This window comes from Panthera onca, chromosome A3, assembly GCF_046562875.1.
Source record: "Panthera onca isolate mPanOnc1 chromosome A3, mPanOnc1 haplotype 2, whole genome shotgun sequence".
Classification (NCBI taxonomy): Eukaryota; Metazoa; Chordata; class Mammalia; order Carnivora; family Felidae; genus Panthera; species Panthera onca.
In genome coordinates this window covers 124,885,686-124,901,567 of record NC_138341.1, presented here as the reverse complement: position 1 = coordinate 124,901,567, position 15,882 = coordinate 124,885,686, and the positions used below count along the sequence as shown (strand labels likewise).

The 15,882-nt window shown below is 49.9% G+C and overlaps 1 protein-coding gene and 1 long non-coding RNA gene across 4 annotated transcripts in view; both read right to left on the bottom strand.

The window, feature by feature from the left end:
* The window catches only part of LOC132669427 (uncharacterized), a 77,055-nt gene extending 74,444 nt beyond the window's left edge, over positions 1-2,611 (bottom strand). The window contains exon 1 of the long non-coding RNA XR_009606104.3: positions 1,682-2,611. This is a non-coding gene — a long non-coding RNA (uncharacterized LOC132669427). The remainder of the gene's footprint in view (positions 1-1,681) is intronic.
* Positions 2,612-9,546: 6,935 nt separating this feature from the next.
* On the bottom strand, positions 9,547-15,661 carry WFDC2 (WAP four-disulfide core domain 2). Of its 3 annotated transcripts, none has more exons than XM_060619183.2 (4): positions 15,530-15,661; positions 14,824-14,967; positions 12,026-12,178; positions 9,547-9,706 (listed from the first exon to the last, which is right to left on the bottom strand). In XM_060619183.2, the coding sequence occupies exons 1-3, from the start codon at positions 15,606-15,608 to the stop codon at positions 12,027-12,029; spliced, it is 375 nt and encodes a 124-aa protein (XP_060475166.1). In that variant the 5' UTR covers positions 15,609-15,661; the 3' UTR covers positions 9,547-9,706; position 12,026. The 3 variants fall into 3 exon arrangements, with proteins under 3 accessions (XP_060475166.1, XP_060475164.1, XP_060475158.1); XM_060619181.3 differs by having other exon boundaries at positions 14,824-15,000; positions 15,530-15,656; XM_060619175.3 differs by having other exon boundaries at positions 14,824-15,021; positions 15,530-15,655.
* Between the last annotated feature and the right edge of the window lie 221 nt (positions 15,662-15,882).

Genomic DNA, 15,882 nt, shown 5'->3' with positions numbered 1-15,882 from the left:
ACGAATCACTGGAATCTACTCCCGAAGCCAAGACTACACTGTATGTCAGCGAACTTGAGGCAAAAAAAAAAAAAAAAAAAAAAGAATAGCCTGGGAATAGGGCAGGGATCCAGCATCACAGAGAGAGTCCATTTCTTAACTTATAGGATAGGGAGTCAATTCAATTCACTTCATCAAATATATGTTCATCAAATATATGTGTACACTATGCCAGGCACTGTCCTAGGTGCTGAGGCTAAAGCAATGAGCAAAACAAAGACCCTGCCTTTGTGGAATTCCTATTTCAGTGGGAGAGAAACAGACAATACATAATACACATAATAGATGGTAAATGTGCTATAGAGAAAAGAACAAGTAGAATAGGGTGAGGGGTATTCAAGTCCGGAATGGGGTTGGTGGCAAGCAAGATGAGATGAAGAAGGGGGAGATAGGAGTCAAAATTTGAAGGTGAGGGGCTTAGCCAAGTCAGACCTACTTGTAGCAGAATGCTCCTTTCTGGACTTTCAGAATGCTTCTTTGCTGAATCTTAAAATCTGCAAATGGAACTGAGGGAGATGAAATGCACTCTATCCAAGATTACTGGAAATGAGGACAGTTAGCAGTAGCTTCCAAGATTTTTGAGCAGCCAGTAAGATTCCCTTTAAAAACTCTTATAATGTTTACAGCAGCACTATCAACAGTAGCCAAAGTATGGAAAGAGCCCAAATGTCCATCGATGGATGAATGGATAAAGAAGATGTGGTATATATATACAATGGAATATTGCTCGGCAATCAAAAAGAATGAAATCTTGCCATTTGCAATTACATGGATGGAACTGGAGGGTATTATGCTAAGTAAATTAGTCAGAGAAAGACAAAAATCCTATGACTTCACTCATATGAGGACTTTAAGAGACAAAACAGATGAACACAGGGAAGGGAAATAAAAATAATATAAAAACAGGGAGGGGGACAAAACAGAAGAGACTCATAAATATGGAGAACAAACTGAGGGTAATTGGAGGGGTTGTGGGAGGGGGGAAGGGCTAAATGGGTCAGGGGCACTAAGGAATCTACTCCTGAAATCATTGTTGCACTATATGCTAACTAACTTGGATGTAAATTTTAAAAAATAAGAAAAATAAAAAAATCTTATTATAATAAATCATTATAAAAGTAATGCCTACATTTTATAGAAAAGTCAAACATACAAAACTCTAAGGGAGAACATTAAAAATTCAATGTCAAAATATTATCTTCCAGGAGAGGAGCCAAGATGGCAGAACAGCATGGAAGTTTTTTGTGTGTCTCGTGTTCCTGAAATACAGCCAGACCAACACTAAACCATCCTACACACCTAGAAAACTGATTGGCGGATTAACACAACAATCTGCACAACCTGAACCACAGAATTCAGCAGGTACACGGCATGGAGAGGTGAAATTGGGGAGAGAGAAGCCGGCGGTGGGCAGGGAGCCTCTTTTGCAGGCAGAGAGAGGACAGAGACTGGGGGCAGTCAGGGGGTGGGGAGAGACTATGGGAAAAGCAAAGCACCCCTCCCCAAAAGCAGCTGGAGAGAAAGTGGAAAATTAGAAACAGCCGCAGGGACTAAACTAAAAAAGGGAGAAAGGAGAGGGTTTAAATTCCATTAAGACTGTAAACAAGGGGAGCGCAAAGGCTGCAACTCCACAGCTCGATACCTGGCGGTGTTCTGGTGGGAAGGGCGAATTCCCAGGAAGAGAGTCGGGTCCGGGAGGTTCTCGGGCCACACGGGGAAAAGTGGTTCCACGGCTGGAAGGACATTTGGTAGAGACCGTTGAAGCCACTTGGTCCCAGCAGACCCCGGAAGGCAGCCACATTCTCTGGTGCTGGGGCAAGGTCGTTAAGGGTGAAGCCTGGTGCCAGATTTGTGTTGTGATTTTCCATAATCCCTGAAACGCTGCTGCTACACTGTCTTGCGAACTTTTTCTGGGCCGGGCTGGCACCTGGCCGCAGTCTCGGGGCACCGGCAGCAGCAGGGTCCAGCAAGCATTCCTGGGTGCAGCCGACATTCGGCCATTGCTCATTCGGCCATTGCTCGGTAAGTCCCTCCCACAGAGGGGCAGAACGGGTGAAAGCCGCAGTTCTTCAGAAGTAAGGGACCAGAGAAAACAGCTGCATCTGAGACAAAACTCGGGAGAGAGGTACTGCCTGGGGCCTGGTCACGGACAGTGAAAAAGCGGGGAGTGGATGAGAGCTGGAGACAGAGGACGGGTGCGCGATTGCTGATCCGGGAGAACAGAAATTGCTGGGTGGCGCCATTTCACCACTTCCACGCATGCGCATACGCACCTCCAAGCGCGGCAACAATCCACCCCAGTAGGCTAGCAGCACCATCTAGTGGAGAGCGGAGCTGTTACACTGAGCCCCGCCCAACTGGGCCAACTTCGCTCTTCAAGAACACAAGTCTCACTGCCGGCTTAGTTTATGGACTAAAAAGCGCTACATAGACTGACTTCTAGGGGAAAACGAAGCAATTTCAGTCCTACTTCAATCTGTTAGCAGGTCCATCTATTCAATTTCTTTCTTTTTTTTTTTCTTTTTCTCTTTTACACTTCTCTTTCTTGAATACAGAAAGAGAAAAAATTCATTTTTATTTTCAACTTTTATTAGAATATTTTTCTTTAATTTTTATTACTATATTTTTTACTTTTGTGCAAATTTTTTCAAATCCTATTTTACTTCCATCACTATTTTAGTCTACTTCATTGTACTCACCTTTTCAAATTTTCAAACAATTTCCTTTTTTCTTTCTTTTTCTTTTTTTCTCTTTTTCGTTTCTTTTTCTTGAATGCAGAAAGAGAAAAAATTCATTTTTACTTTCAATTTCTATTTAAAATATTTTTATTTAATTTTTTACTATATTTTTGCTTTTATGTAAATTTTTTCAAATTCTATTTTACTTCCATCATTTTATTTTAGTCTACTTCATTGTATTCACCTTTTCAAATTTTCAAACAATTTCCTTTTTTTCCTTTCTTTTTCTTTTTTCTCTTTTTTGTTTCTTTTCTTTTTCTTGAATGCAGAAAGAGAAAAACTTCATTTTTACTTTCAATTTCTATTTGAAATATTTTTATTTAATTTTTTAACTATAGTTTTGCTTTTATGTAGATTTTTTTCAAATTCTATTTTACTTCCATCATTTTATTTTAGTCTAGTACAGTGTATTCACTTTTTCAAATTTTCAAACGATTTCTTCTTTTTCTTTTTTTTCTTTTTTTATCTTTTCTCTTTTTTGTTTCTTTTCTTTTTTCTTAAATACAGAAAAAGCAAAAATTCATATTTATTTTTAATTTTTATTAAAAATATTTTTCTTTAATTTTTTTTCTACTATATTCTTTATTTTTGTGTATATTTTTTCAAATTCTATTTTACCCCATCATCTCATTTTAGACTACTTCAGTATATCCATTTTTTAAAATTCTCAAACAATTTCCTTTTTTTCCTTCCCCCCCCCCTTTTTTTTCTCTAATCTGTCAAACCACTTTCAACACCCAGACCAAAACACACCTAGGATCTAGCATCATCTATTTGATTTTTGTGTGTGTATGTGTGTGTTTAATTTTTAATTTTAATTTTTTTAATTTCATTTTTTCTACCTCATTAATTCCTTTTCTCCCTTCAAAATGACAAAACGAAGGAATTCACCCCAAAAGAAAGAGCACAGAAAAACGACAGCCAGGGACTTAACCAACGCAGATACAAGCAAGATGTCTGAACCAGAATTTAGAATCACGATAATAAGAATACTAGCTGGAGTCGAAAATAGACTAGAATCCCTTTCTGTGGAGATAAAAGAAGTAAAAGCTAGTCAGGATGAAATAAAAAATGCTATAACTGAGCTGCAATCACGGATGGGTGCCGCGGTGGCAAGGATGGATGAGGCAGAGCAGAGAATCAGTAACATAGAGGACAAACTTATGGAGAATAATGAGGCAGAAAAAAAGAGGGAGACTAAGGCAAAAGAGCACGATTTAAGAATTAGAGAAATCAGTGACTCATTAAAAAGGAAGAACATCAGAATCATAGGGTCCCAGAAGAGGAAGAGAGAGAAATAGGGATAGAAGGGTTATGTGAGCAAATCATAGTGGAAAAATTTCCTAAACTGAGGAAAGACACATACATCAAAATCCAGGAAGCACAGAGGACCCCCATTAGATTCAACAAAAACTGACCATCAACAAGGCATATCATAATCAAACTCACAAAATACTCAGGCAAGGAAAGAATCATGAAAGCAGCAAGGGAAAAAAAGTCCCTAACCTACAAGGGAAGACAGATCAGGTCTGCAGCAGACCTATCCACAGAAACTTGGCAGGCCAGAAAGCAGTGGCAGGATATATTCAACGTGCCGAATCAGAAAAATATGCAGTCAAGAATTCTTTATCCAGCAAGGCTGTCATTCAAAATAGAAGGAGAGATAAAAAGTTTCCCAGACAAACAAAAATTAAAGGAGTTTGTGACCACTAAACCAGCCCTGTAAGAAATGTTAAGGGGGACTCTCTGAGGTGAGAAAAGATAAAAATAAATAAATAAATAAATAAATAAATAAATGCCAAAAGCAACAAAGATTAGAAAAGACCAGAGGACACCACCAGAAATTCCAACTCTACAAGCATCATAACGGCAATAAATTCATATCTTTCAGTACTCACGCTAAACGTCAATGGACTCAATGCTCCAATCAAAAGACATAGGGTAACAGAATGGATAAGAAAACAGGATCCATCTATATGCTATTTACAAGAGACCCACTTTAGACCTAAAGACACCTTCAGATTGAAAATGAGGGGATGGAAATCCATCTATCATGCTAATGGTCAACAAACAAAAGCCAGAGTAGCCATACTTATATCAGACAATCTAGACTTTAAAATAAAGACTGTATCAAGAGATGCAGAAGGGCATTATATCATAATCAAGGGGTCTATCCACCAAGAAGACCTAACAATTGTAAACATTTATGTGCCAAATGTGGAAGCACCCAAATATGTAATATAAAGCAATTAATCACAAACATAAAGAAACTCATTGATAGTAATACCATCATAGTAGAAGACTTCAACACCCCATTCACAGCAAAGGACAGATCATCTAATGAAAAAATCAACAAGGAAACAATGGCTTTGAATGACACACTGGACCAGATGGACTTAACAGATACATTCAGAACATTTCATCCTAAAGCAGCGGAATATACATTCTTCTCCAATGCACATGGAACGTTCTCCAGAATACACCACATACTGGGACACAAATCAGCCCTAAGTAAGTACAAAAAGATTGAGATCATACCGTGCATATTTTCAGACCACAATGCTGTGGAACTCGAAAACAACCACAAGAAGAAATTTGGCAAGGTAACAAATACTTGGAGATTATAGAACATCCTACTAAAGAATGAATGGGCTAACCAAGAAGTTAAAGAAGAAACTAAAACTAACCCTAACCCATAAGAAACCGCAGGCTTTGGATTGCTCATCTGATGAACAATTTCCAGAGGGGTGTTTAAGGTATGAGGGGCACAAACACTGGGGACAGAGCAGCTCAAGGGGTCCCATCTTTGTGTGTAATGAGCTCACCCCAATAGGTCTGGTCTGGCTGGGCCTGGGGGTTGATGTCTCTGCTGCGGGGGAAATACAGAGACTTCTGAGTTTAGGACCTCTTCTCTCTGCAGGCAGGACCTACCAATGCCAAGTTGCTCTGTGGCTAAGGGGGTCGCAGCAGTTCGCCTAAGTACCACCTTTCAGAGCTGAGCAAACCAAGACCCTCACCAACACGCTGTGGCACTGAACGGAGGGTTGGCATTCTGTCAGCTGTCATTCTGTTCTTAAGCTTCCTCACCCTCTCACTTTTGCCATGACTCTGTGGTAGAATTATCAGCTGGGGCAGGAGGTGGGTATTTGTTGTGTTTGCAATATGATTATTTCACGAGTTAGTTTCCCCAAGATGCATCCACCTGCAGAAGGCAAAGGGATCCAGGCAGCAGCCACAGAAGACAGCACAGTTGGTACATCCCCAGCTGTTGAAGCATCGGTCGGCAGTTGCACGGAGCGGGGGGGGGGGGGGGGGGGGGTGCGGGGGTGGGGGGAACTCAAGACACTAGATGAAGACGCAGGAACGAAAAGGCATTTCTTCCCTGCCCTGTGGCGGTAGTGTAACGCTCTCTCCCTGCTCCCACATCGCCCTCTAGAGTCTATTCTTAACGTAACAACCTGAAAGATCGTTTCAAACACAAGTCAGATCAGGGCACATCTCTGCTCAGACCCCTCCCGTGGCTCCTAAATTCCCTAGAATAAAAGGCAAAGTCTTTGCAGTGACCACAGCGCCTTCCATAATCTGTGCCCGCGCTATCTCCCTGAGCTCATCTCCCCTCGTGCCCCTGACCCCTCATTTACTCCAACCACGTTAGCCTCCTGGACCATCCTCAAACACTCAGAGCACACTCTGACTTCAGGTCCTTAGTCCTGGAAGTTTCCTGGGTCTGGACCGCTCTTCCCATGGACTGTCACATGGCTCATACCCTCCTTCACTCAACTCAGTACTTGAATGATGTTTAATGAAAGACCTTCCCTGAACACCCTCTGCAAAGAAACCACACCCACCTCAACCCCCACCTTGGGGTTCACCATGGGGTTACCCATCTTTGAGTTATCACTTGACATGATATACATGGTAAACATGAGTTCATTCACGCACACACACATGAACACACATACACATGCACACACACGTACACACAGACACAGATACACACACACACGCACACAACCTCCTTGGTACCAACCTCCCACCATCTATACATAGTAGGCACTCAATAAATATTTCCTGGGTGAGCAAATGCCTCTGCTTATGTTGTTCCTCAGTCAGGGCTATCCTCTACTGGCCTGTTTTTAGAACTTCAGTTTTTTGTGTATAACCTCCTATCATCCATCCAACCCGAAGCCTGCACTTTCCTGCCGAACGGATGCTTGTTTCCGCAGATGCTTGTTCCACAGAACAGCCCTTGGGACTGGAGATGGGGCGCAGAGGCATCAGCAAAGCAGTTTGCTGTTGGAAGTAAGAGAAAGTAAAGGCGGGAAGAAACTCTGCCCTGAACTCTGGGGGGGGGGGGGGGTCAACAGGACTGAGGGGTTCTGGGAGGTTCCACGAGAGTGACAGTCCCATCTGGAGCCAGCAATTTATCAGGACTCCTGGCCCTGGGAGCCACCACCACCCCGTGCCCACCCCCCCCACCCCCCAGCCAAAACTAAGCATGGCTGTGGTCTGGCTACATAATAAATAGCTCATCGAGACCTGGAAGAGGGGAGGAAGGGGCCAGTTCAGAGCAGTCCCCCCTTCTTTCCTCTTCACACCCCTCAACCAAAGACCCTCAGAGTCCCTGGCCTGCAGCAGCCACTCGGCAGCAAAAGTTGATCAGAGGAATGTCCTAGGCTGGGGGCTCCTCCAAACCCACCCATTTTCTCACGTGACCCACTCTACCCCTTAACCCTCTTTTTCCAGCAGAGTTCTTCCTGTTCATCACTGGGATCCTTGGTAACTCCAGGAACCCTGGTTCTCCCCACCTCATCTTCCCCAGGAGGCCCGTGGGCCGGGACCCCCTTAAAAAAGTCCCACCCCCACTTAAGTTTCTGGTGGAGGCCCTGAGGGTCCATCTCCCTCAGACCCCAACTCAGGGTGGCCCCGGGCAGCCTTCTCATGCAGTAAAATTTCAGCCACCAGGTCTGATATGCTGTTGGTGGCACTTCATTTGAGTTAAATTGGGAGCAGCAAATTTGCCCGCTGGCCCTGGTCAGTGGGGAGCTGGTAGCAGCTGCCTGGAGCCCTGGGTTAGGGAAAGGAGGAGCATGAGCGATGCAGGTTTGCAGAGTGGGTGCCGGAGGGGAAGATGGCATGCATACAAAAGGCATACCTCTGCCATCCCTGGGTTAGACGGGACCCTGCCTAGGGCTCTCTCCCCGTACAAACCTGGGGAAAGTGAGGAGAGAGTGGCGGGGGTGGCAGCCACACATTTGGTCCCATCATGGGGCTTCTACTGAGCCCATCTCTGGATGCCTTTGCTGCTGCCCGCAAGGGCTCAGGCGACTCAAGCCTGGGCAGGGACAGAAATCAGAAAAGAGAAGGCTACACTGCCATCTATCGCCAAGGGACAGCCTTATGCACTGAGCACCCACAGGTCCATGTTCACCTTGCATCCCTAACAGGGTGGATGGAGAAGCCCTGGGTCTTTCCTGGTTCATGGCCTGGGGCAGGGACTCACAAGAGGATGAGAAGGATAAGACTGGCCAAACACCAAACCACCAAGATCTTCTGTCTCCAGACCATTGCCCTCAAGCTGCCCTGACCTCTCACATCCAATGGTGGGTAGAGCAGAGAAGGAGATAAAAGCTGTCCTGGGGTGGGCAGAGGAACATTGAGAGAAGGGGATAAAGAGAGAGGGGCATGGAGGGAGAACAGAAAAAAAAAAAGTCAATGAGGAAACAGAAAGGGGCAGAGAGAGAGCAAGGGGAAGAGAGAGAAAAGAGAAAGGGATGGTGGGGAAAACAGGGAAAGAGAGAGAGAGAGGGAAAGAAAAGGGGTATAGAGGGTGAGGACTGAGACAGGGCTAGGTCTCTGAAAGAACACAGAAGAAACTGGTAGAATTGGTGCCTCCGTAGGGCACGGGGCAGGGGGAGGAGGTCAAGGGTGAAAGACCCTTTTTGTTGTTGTCGTTTTCACCTTTTGGATTTTGGTCCATGTGACTGCATTACTTGTACGAAATAATGGTTTGATTTAAAAAACCAGTTAAGGGGCGCCTGGGTGGCTCAGTCAGTTAGGCATCTGACTCTTGATTTCGGCTCAGATCGTGATCTCACGTTTCGTGAGTTCAAGCCCAATGTCAGGCTCTGCGCTGGCGGCATGGAGCCTGCTTGGGATTCTCTCCCTCTCCTCTCTGCCCCTCCCCCCTCTCAAAATAAATAAACATTAAAATAAATAAATAAATAAATAAATAAACAAACAAACAGATAATGAAAAACAATCAAAGGACCAATCAAAGGACCCCAGTTTTGCCAACTTCTGTCCATGTGGCCGCAAGCAAGTCACTTGCTAGACTCCTGGGCTAGAACACGGGACTGTCATCAGCTACATCGAGGGTTGTTTTGTGGCTCCAGGAGATCTCGCAAACAAGTCTCCCAGCCCTGGGTCCGGGGCACAGAGAAGTGTTGCAGGCCCCGGCAATGAATGGGAGTGACTTTGGAAGCGTTCCATCCCATCTCTGAGCCTGTTCTCTCTTCCACGTCCCTCCCGCCGAAAGCACAACCACCAACCTCCCCAAAGAAAACGCTATTATACGAGTAGTACACGAGCCAAGCCCTGAGTGTATGTTCACTGTCTCAGAGTTGATCCCTCCCTGGACTTCATGCCAGGATGACTTGGTCGCCACCACCCCCTCCCCCACCCCACCCCACCCCACCCCCCATCAATCCAGAGTCAGGAGAGACAGGGACAGAAAGGTTAAGAATGGAGGCCATGGCCCTTCTCCCAGTGCTGGAAACGGTCACTTTATTGGTTGGAAAAGACAGAAGCTGTGCTCAGCTCTGGAGGGAGTGCAGAAGCCAGAAAGAGGGGAGCCCAGCTGGGCTGGAGCCAGGCAGGGCCGGGCAGAAACTTCCACTCCCCCACTCCTCGGGTGGTGGTGGCTAGAGCTGGAGGAAGAAAACCATAATAATACATCAACAGCAATACGCAAAATACTAGTCAAGAAGACAGCTTAAATTCTGGACCAAAACCCCCCCGACTCCCCCCTTGCAACACACACGCACAGCAAAGCCTCACCTTCCTGAGGCCCTGGGGCTCTGCCTGCACTTCTCTGCAGGTCCTGGACTCACCTCTTCTGCTTCACACCTGCCCGGGACATACCTGGGTAACCGTGGCCCAATTGACCGCTGGGGCCTTCCTGAGGGACAGCCATCATTTATCTCCCTCAAAGCCCTTCTGCCACCAGGAAGTTAGAATGTCTCCATTCCTTGGGTTAAGCTGGGATTCGCTGGTCAAGGAGATCTTATTGATCTCATTTTACAAGCAAAATAATTGCAGCCCCGGGAGGTAAAAAGGCTAGTGAAGTGAAATCCACACCCGGGTCTTCCTGGCCACCAAGTCCAGCCACCTACTGGCAGTCAGGGAGGCAGGAGATGACTGGCATCACTGGAGAGCTCTGGGTCCCTGGAGACCGTGGTTCCCTCCCAGGCACTGAAGGGACACCTTGAAATAGCACCCACAGGGCCTCGGGCACACCCTCCCCTCTCTGTAGCCTCAGTCCTCTCACCTGGGCAATACCGGGCCCCACCAGTGACCTGTCAATCCCCCGGGGTGAGGGCTTATCAAGGCAGCCCCACCATCAATACTGATATGTCAACCAAAGGGCACTTCCAGGTTCTTGCTCCCCCTGCACCTCACCCCACAACCGACCTTCCAGTCGTCCCTGAGGACTGGCCAGGATCATCCCTCTGCCAAGCCTGCTCCCTCCCACCACCACGCCACCTCCCACCCCATGAGGCTTTCTCCTGTTCCCCCAGCGCTCAACCCTTCCCTCAGTGCAGCACTGATGACAGGCTCTCGGAGTGTCCGTCCATCCGTCTGCCTCAGCCACGGGGCTGCAAGCCCTGTGACGAAGAGCAGTGGACACCTTCTGCCCCAGCACCTGGCACAGAGACCTGGTCACAGTGCCCGACGTCCCCAAGGGCCAACCAAACACGAGCTTGGGGTCTTGTATTTACTTCCTCACACTTACTCTAGGACTTGATATTGTTTTATTTTTAGTTGTTACTAGAGGAAGAGAGGCTCCACAATCCTTTCCTTACATGGGCAGAGCCACCAGAGGTGGCCAGATGTGGCCCCGGCCTGCTACAGAGCAAGTGCCCCTCACACTTCAAATATACATCTGATGTCTGCCGTGTGTGTCCTGAAAAGCCACGCTTTGGGCGAAACTAAGGATCAGCCTTTGGCCTCCCACTGGCCACATGCAAAGAGCCTCTCACCTCCCCACCTGCTCCTGACACTGTCCACTGTCCTCTCTCCCAGGGCACAGCTGCTCCCCCAACTGCTGACTTTCTAAGTGCATGCTAAGGCAACAGAAGAAATCTCTTTCCCTCACAGCCCAATTCATCAGCTGTCCCCTCTGCCTTCACATACGTCCCAAACATAGCCACCTGCCTCCCCTGGTCTATCACCTCCCAGCTGACTCTCGCAGGAGCCTCCTAGCTGGTCTCCTGCTTCTGCCACTGCCCCTCTACAGCCTCTTCTCCACCCGGCAGTCGGAACAATCATTTCCAAATCTGAGTCGGAGCACGTCCATTTCCATGGCGGCCACATCTCTGGGTCAAGACTAAAGTCCTGTAATGACCTATCAGGCCCCTAAGACATGCTCCACTTACCCCTGGCCGACCTTCCTCTTCCTGTGCCCTCCTCGCTCTCACCCAGCCTCCTGGCTTTTCATGAAACACCAGGGATGCTCCTGCTTTTGCACCTGCTGCCCCTTGCCTGTGACACTCCCCCCAGATATCCTCACGCTCCCCCCCTCAAGTTCTGGCAAGTCTTTGTTCAAGGGCTGCCTTCTGGGTAGGACCTTCCCTGAGCATTCCTGTGGGGGAAAAAAAAAAAAAACGGCAACCCCACTTCCTGCCCACCCTGCCCCACCCCTACTCCCCTTCTGTTTCGTTTTTTTCTCCGGGGTACTTTTCTCCCTCGAACATTCTACAGAATCTACTTCCTTATTTATTTTTCTTTGTTGCCCATTAGCACATAAAACCCGTCAGAGTTTTTGTCTGATTTGCTCGCTCATGGGCCGCCCTCAGTACCCAGAGCCGTGCATGGCACGTGACAGATAACAGATACTTGCTGACTGGATGAAAGCAAGTAAATGGACAGACATGAACAGAGCTGTGTTCGCCAGGTCCTCCTTTTCAACCATCTTTACCCATAGGCTTCGGTGCACTTCCTTCCCACCCCCCCCCCCCCCCACCTACCTCAGAAGACGGGAGTGATGCAGGACACCTTCCCGCAACCATTGTAGCAGCATTTCAACAGGCCAGGACACTGGCTGTCCACCTTGCACTGGTCCTGGCAGAGGCCGAGCTGGGGGAAGTCAGTGTTCACGTGGGGGCAGGAACCTTGCTTTTCTGGGGAGAAAAAGGAGCAACGGGAAGTGGGCAGAGGGGATGCCGGGAGATGAACACTCCTCCCGGCACCCCCCCCACCCCGCCCCCGTGTCACAAACAGTAGAGCTGCCCGCCTGTCTGAGTTGATCCCAGAGTCGCCTAGCAAGACCGTCTGCAGACCTCTCCTCCTCTTGCTCCCTCCATCCTCGATTTTGAAATCACAGGACGTCAGGTCGAGGCCCAGGTCTGCCTTTTCCTATCTCTGCGGCCTAACGTGGAGAGCAGAAATGTCCCAGAGCCGCTGTGCCTCCGGGTGCTACCATTATTCTCTGCACTCGACATATATTAACCCCTCTAATCCCCACAATAATTCTACAAGAGGGAGAGGTACTGTTAATATTTCCTCATGTTACAGATGAGGAAACTGAGGCACCAAGAGGTTAAGTAATTTGTCTATTACGCCACCCATGGAGGCAGGACTGGAAACCCAGGAATCGGGCTTCAGAGTCTGCGCACCAGACACCCTGCTGCTTCGTAAGCTGTGCACATGTGAGGGTTTGCACACCCACGGTCTCTTCACTCACTCCATGCCCCCCCCCCCATACACTCACTCATCCATGGCTCACTCACAGACAACACCGCAGAGAAGTGCTGCTTACAGTGTTCTTGGTGTAGATCCATTACCTCCTCTAATCCTCACATCAAGTATTTCCTCTGTCGGGGCTGTTTCTAACCCTGCTCCTATCTCAGACCAGGAAAGTGAGGCACAGACAGGTGCCACCAACACCACACCGCTGGTAAGAAGCAAAACCAACACCTGAGCCCAGCCTGTCACCACCCATTTACACACACACACACACACACACACACACACACACACACACACACACTCACCCTATGCTCAACTTCCTGGGTCAAGGAGAAGGGAGCTGGGCTCAATTCCCAGAAGCCCCAGGAGCAAGCCCAGCCAAAAGTCAAACACAGGCACAGAAGTGGCTGATTAGTTTGCGGAGGACAGGAGTGGCTGATTTCCTAGCACAAAGAAATCCATTCCCTTGCAAAGGGCAGGAGATCTGGATACTGGGCTTCTCTGGGACAAAAGGGAGTCGGGAAAGGGTTACCGACAAATCGCGCCACTGTGTATAGAGTGTCTATTCTCCACAAACACATCTTCAGTGTGTTATTTCATTTAGCCCTCATGTTAATCCTACAGGGTTTGGGATTATTATCCCCAGTTTGCCGAAGAGAAAGCAGAGGCTTGGAGAGGTAAAGCGACTTTCTCAGGATCACATGACTAGCAGATGGCAGAACTAAGATCCTAGTCGAGGAAGCCATCTGGCTCCGTCCCTCTTCCTGCCTCAGTCTGTCCATCTGAGACAAGGGACCAGAGAAGACGGCACCTAACAGTCAGGCACTCCTTCTGTCCCCAAGGACCTCTCTCGTCTGTCTGTCTGTGTGTCTGCCTCGTGCTTCCTCTCTCTCAAGCTCCACATCTCCTGCTGGTCCTCCTCTCTGTGCTCCAGGTTAGAGGCCTCCAGACCCGGGAGCTGCTGATGGGCAGCTGATCAGCCAGCTGATGGGCCAGTCGTCCCTCCACCTCTCCGCTTCCTTGCTCATAAATCTGAGGTCTCTAATTATAAACAGTCCCAGCCACTACTGGTATCTTGGGAGAAATAACAGAGCATGAAGATACAAGGGCTGTATCCTGGATAAAGACCAGTAATCACAATACCTGGGTACCCCAGGTCATATCCCTGCTTCTAGCCCTCAGTTTTCCCTCTGAGAAGTGAGAAGCTTGGATTCCACCTTGTCTAAGCCCATTCCCTGCTCTGATGACCGTCCCCATAGCCTGGTGGGAGGGTAAGCTCTAGCAAGGACCTTTTGTGGACCCCCCACGTCTTCACATAGTTCCCTCTCTCTCCTTACAGTGGAAGAGATTGTGTTAAAGAGGAGGAAGGGGGAAGGGGTGCTCTGGGAGGAGTCCCAACTTCCTTCAAACCAGCCTTCCAAGAAGGGGCAAAAGTTGAACTTCGCTATGACTCTTGCAGAGCTACGGAGTGACGGTGCGGCCTGGGCAACAGCCTTTCTCTGACGCTCACAACCACATCTTTAAGATGGGCTCGGCGCTCCGCTAATTCTGTAAGGTGTCTTTCCGTCTGGACAGGGGAAGCCAGGGGAGTCTTGCCAGGCCAGGCGCTCCAAGTCCTTCCGCCAGAGCTGGGGGACGCCCCAGGGGAGGGACTCCGAGAGGCCTGAGCGCCCCAGGTGTTGGGACCCAGCCCACTCGCCTGCCCCGGGCTTCCCTGCGGCTCCAACCAGCCGCGGAGGAAACTGCGAACCGGGTGCCCTGACCTCCGGAAACACCTTCCAGCCTGTGCTTGCCCGGAAATCCGTCACGCACCGGGGAATGGAATCCGGCCAGGGGTGGGGGACCTCCCTTCCCCCCGCTCCCCCGCTGCGCTTCAGCGACGCCTTTGTCCCCCCCCCCACCCCCCTCCCGGCCCGGGGCCCCGAGAGGGAGCGCACGGCGGATCGGGTTCCATCCGTCTCCACTCTGCAGGGGTCCCTGGGTGCGGCGGGAGCGTCCCCCTGCCCCGATCCCGGCGCTCTGCCTCCTCCAGCGCACAGCGCCCTTCCCCGCCCCGCTCGGGGCGCCCCGGGGTTACCGTCGGGCAGGTGGCAGATGGTGGCGCAGCCGGCCTGGCAGCACTTGAGGTTGTCGGCGCATTGGGCGTCCGATTGGCACTCCTGCGTACAGTTCTGGTCCGCCTGCAGCTGGGGGCACACGCCCGTTTTCTCCGCTTCTCTGCCTGGGAGGCCGACGGTCAGTGGGGCCAGGAGACCTAGTCCCGGAAGACGCCCACCTGGGGCCCCAGATCGTCAGCTCCTAGGAATTAAGTCTCTGGCCCTAGGCGCCCCCCTTACAGCCTTCAGAGGGCCCCACCTCCAGGCCCGGGGTCCCCGACACTTGTGAGTACAGGGTTTACCTAACCCTTGTCCTCAGAGCCCTCAATCCTCGCCCCCCCCCCCCCGCACAGCTGAGCATCTAGAAGCTTCCGATGTGTCGGCAGAGGGTCCCCCCACCCGCCACTAAGTCTCCACCTTCAGCACAGAGCCTCTGCCCCAAATTTCAGTCTTCGTTGGTCTCCCCCACCTCCAGCACATTGGACCCCACACCTTCAGCTCCAAGGGTCACCACCTTCAGGCACCAGGGAATCCTCAAATTTTGGTCTTCATGGGCGTCCCCACTTCCGCCCCCAGGAATCCCCATTCCTCCAGCTCTCAGAGAGGCTACGTGCAGCTAGCCCCGGGCCTGTCCTGGCGCTCCGGGAGCGGCCCCTCTGGGCGCCGGGGTTCCCCCGCCCGGCTCACCTGGGACAGGGGAGAGGCCGAGCAGCAGCAGGCCGAGGAGGAGGGGGACGGCGTGAAGGCCGGGGCGGCAGACAGGCATGGTGCTGCGCCGGGCGGGGTGCTGGTGTGAGCCGCCGCCCGGATGCGGGGATTTAACGAAGCGCGCGGGGAGGAGTGGGGCAGGGGTGGGGCGACGCCGGCGGGGGGGAGAGGGCTCAGCGGCCACCGCGGGCGGGCTGCCACCTCACTCCGTTTCACAATCCCCCAGGATCAGATGTCGCTCTTGGCCCCGGTGGGAACCAGGAACCTGATTAGCTTCCAGGCCTGGCGCAGCTATAGACCAGCAGCGGCCAGACCCTTGTCCCGCTCCTCCC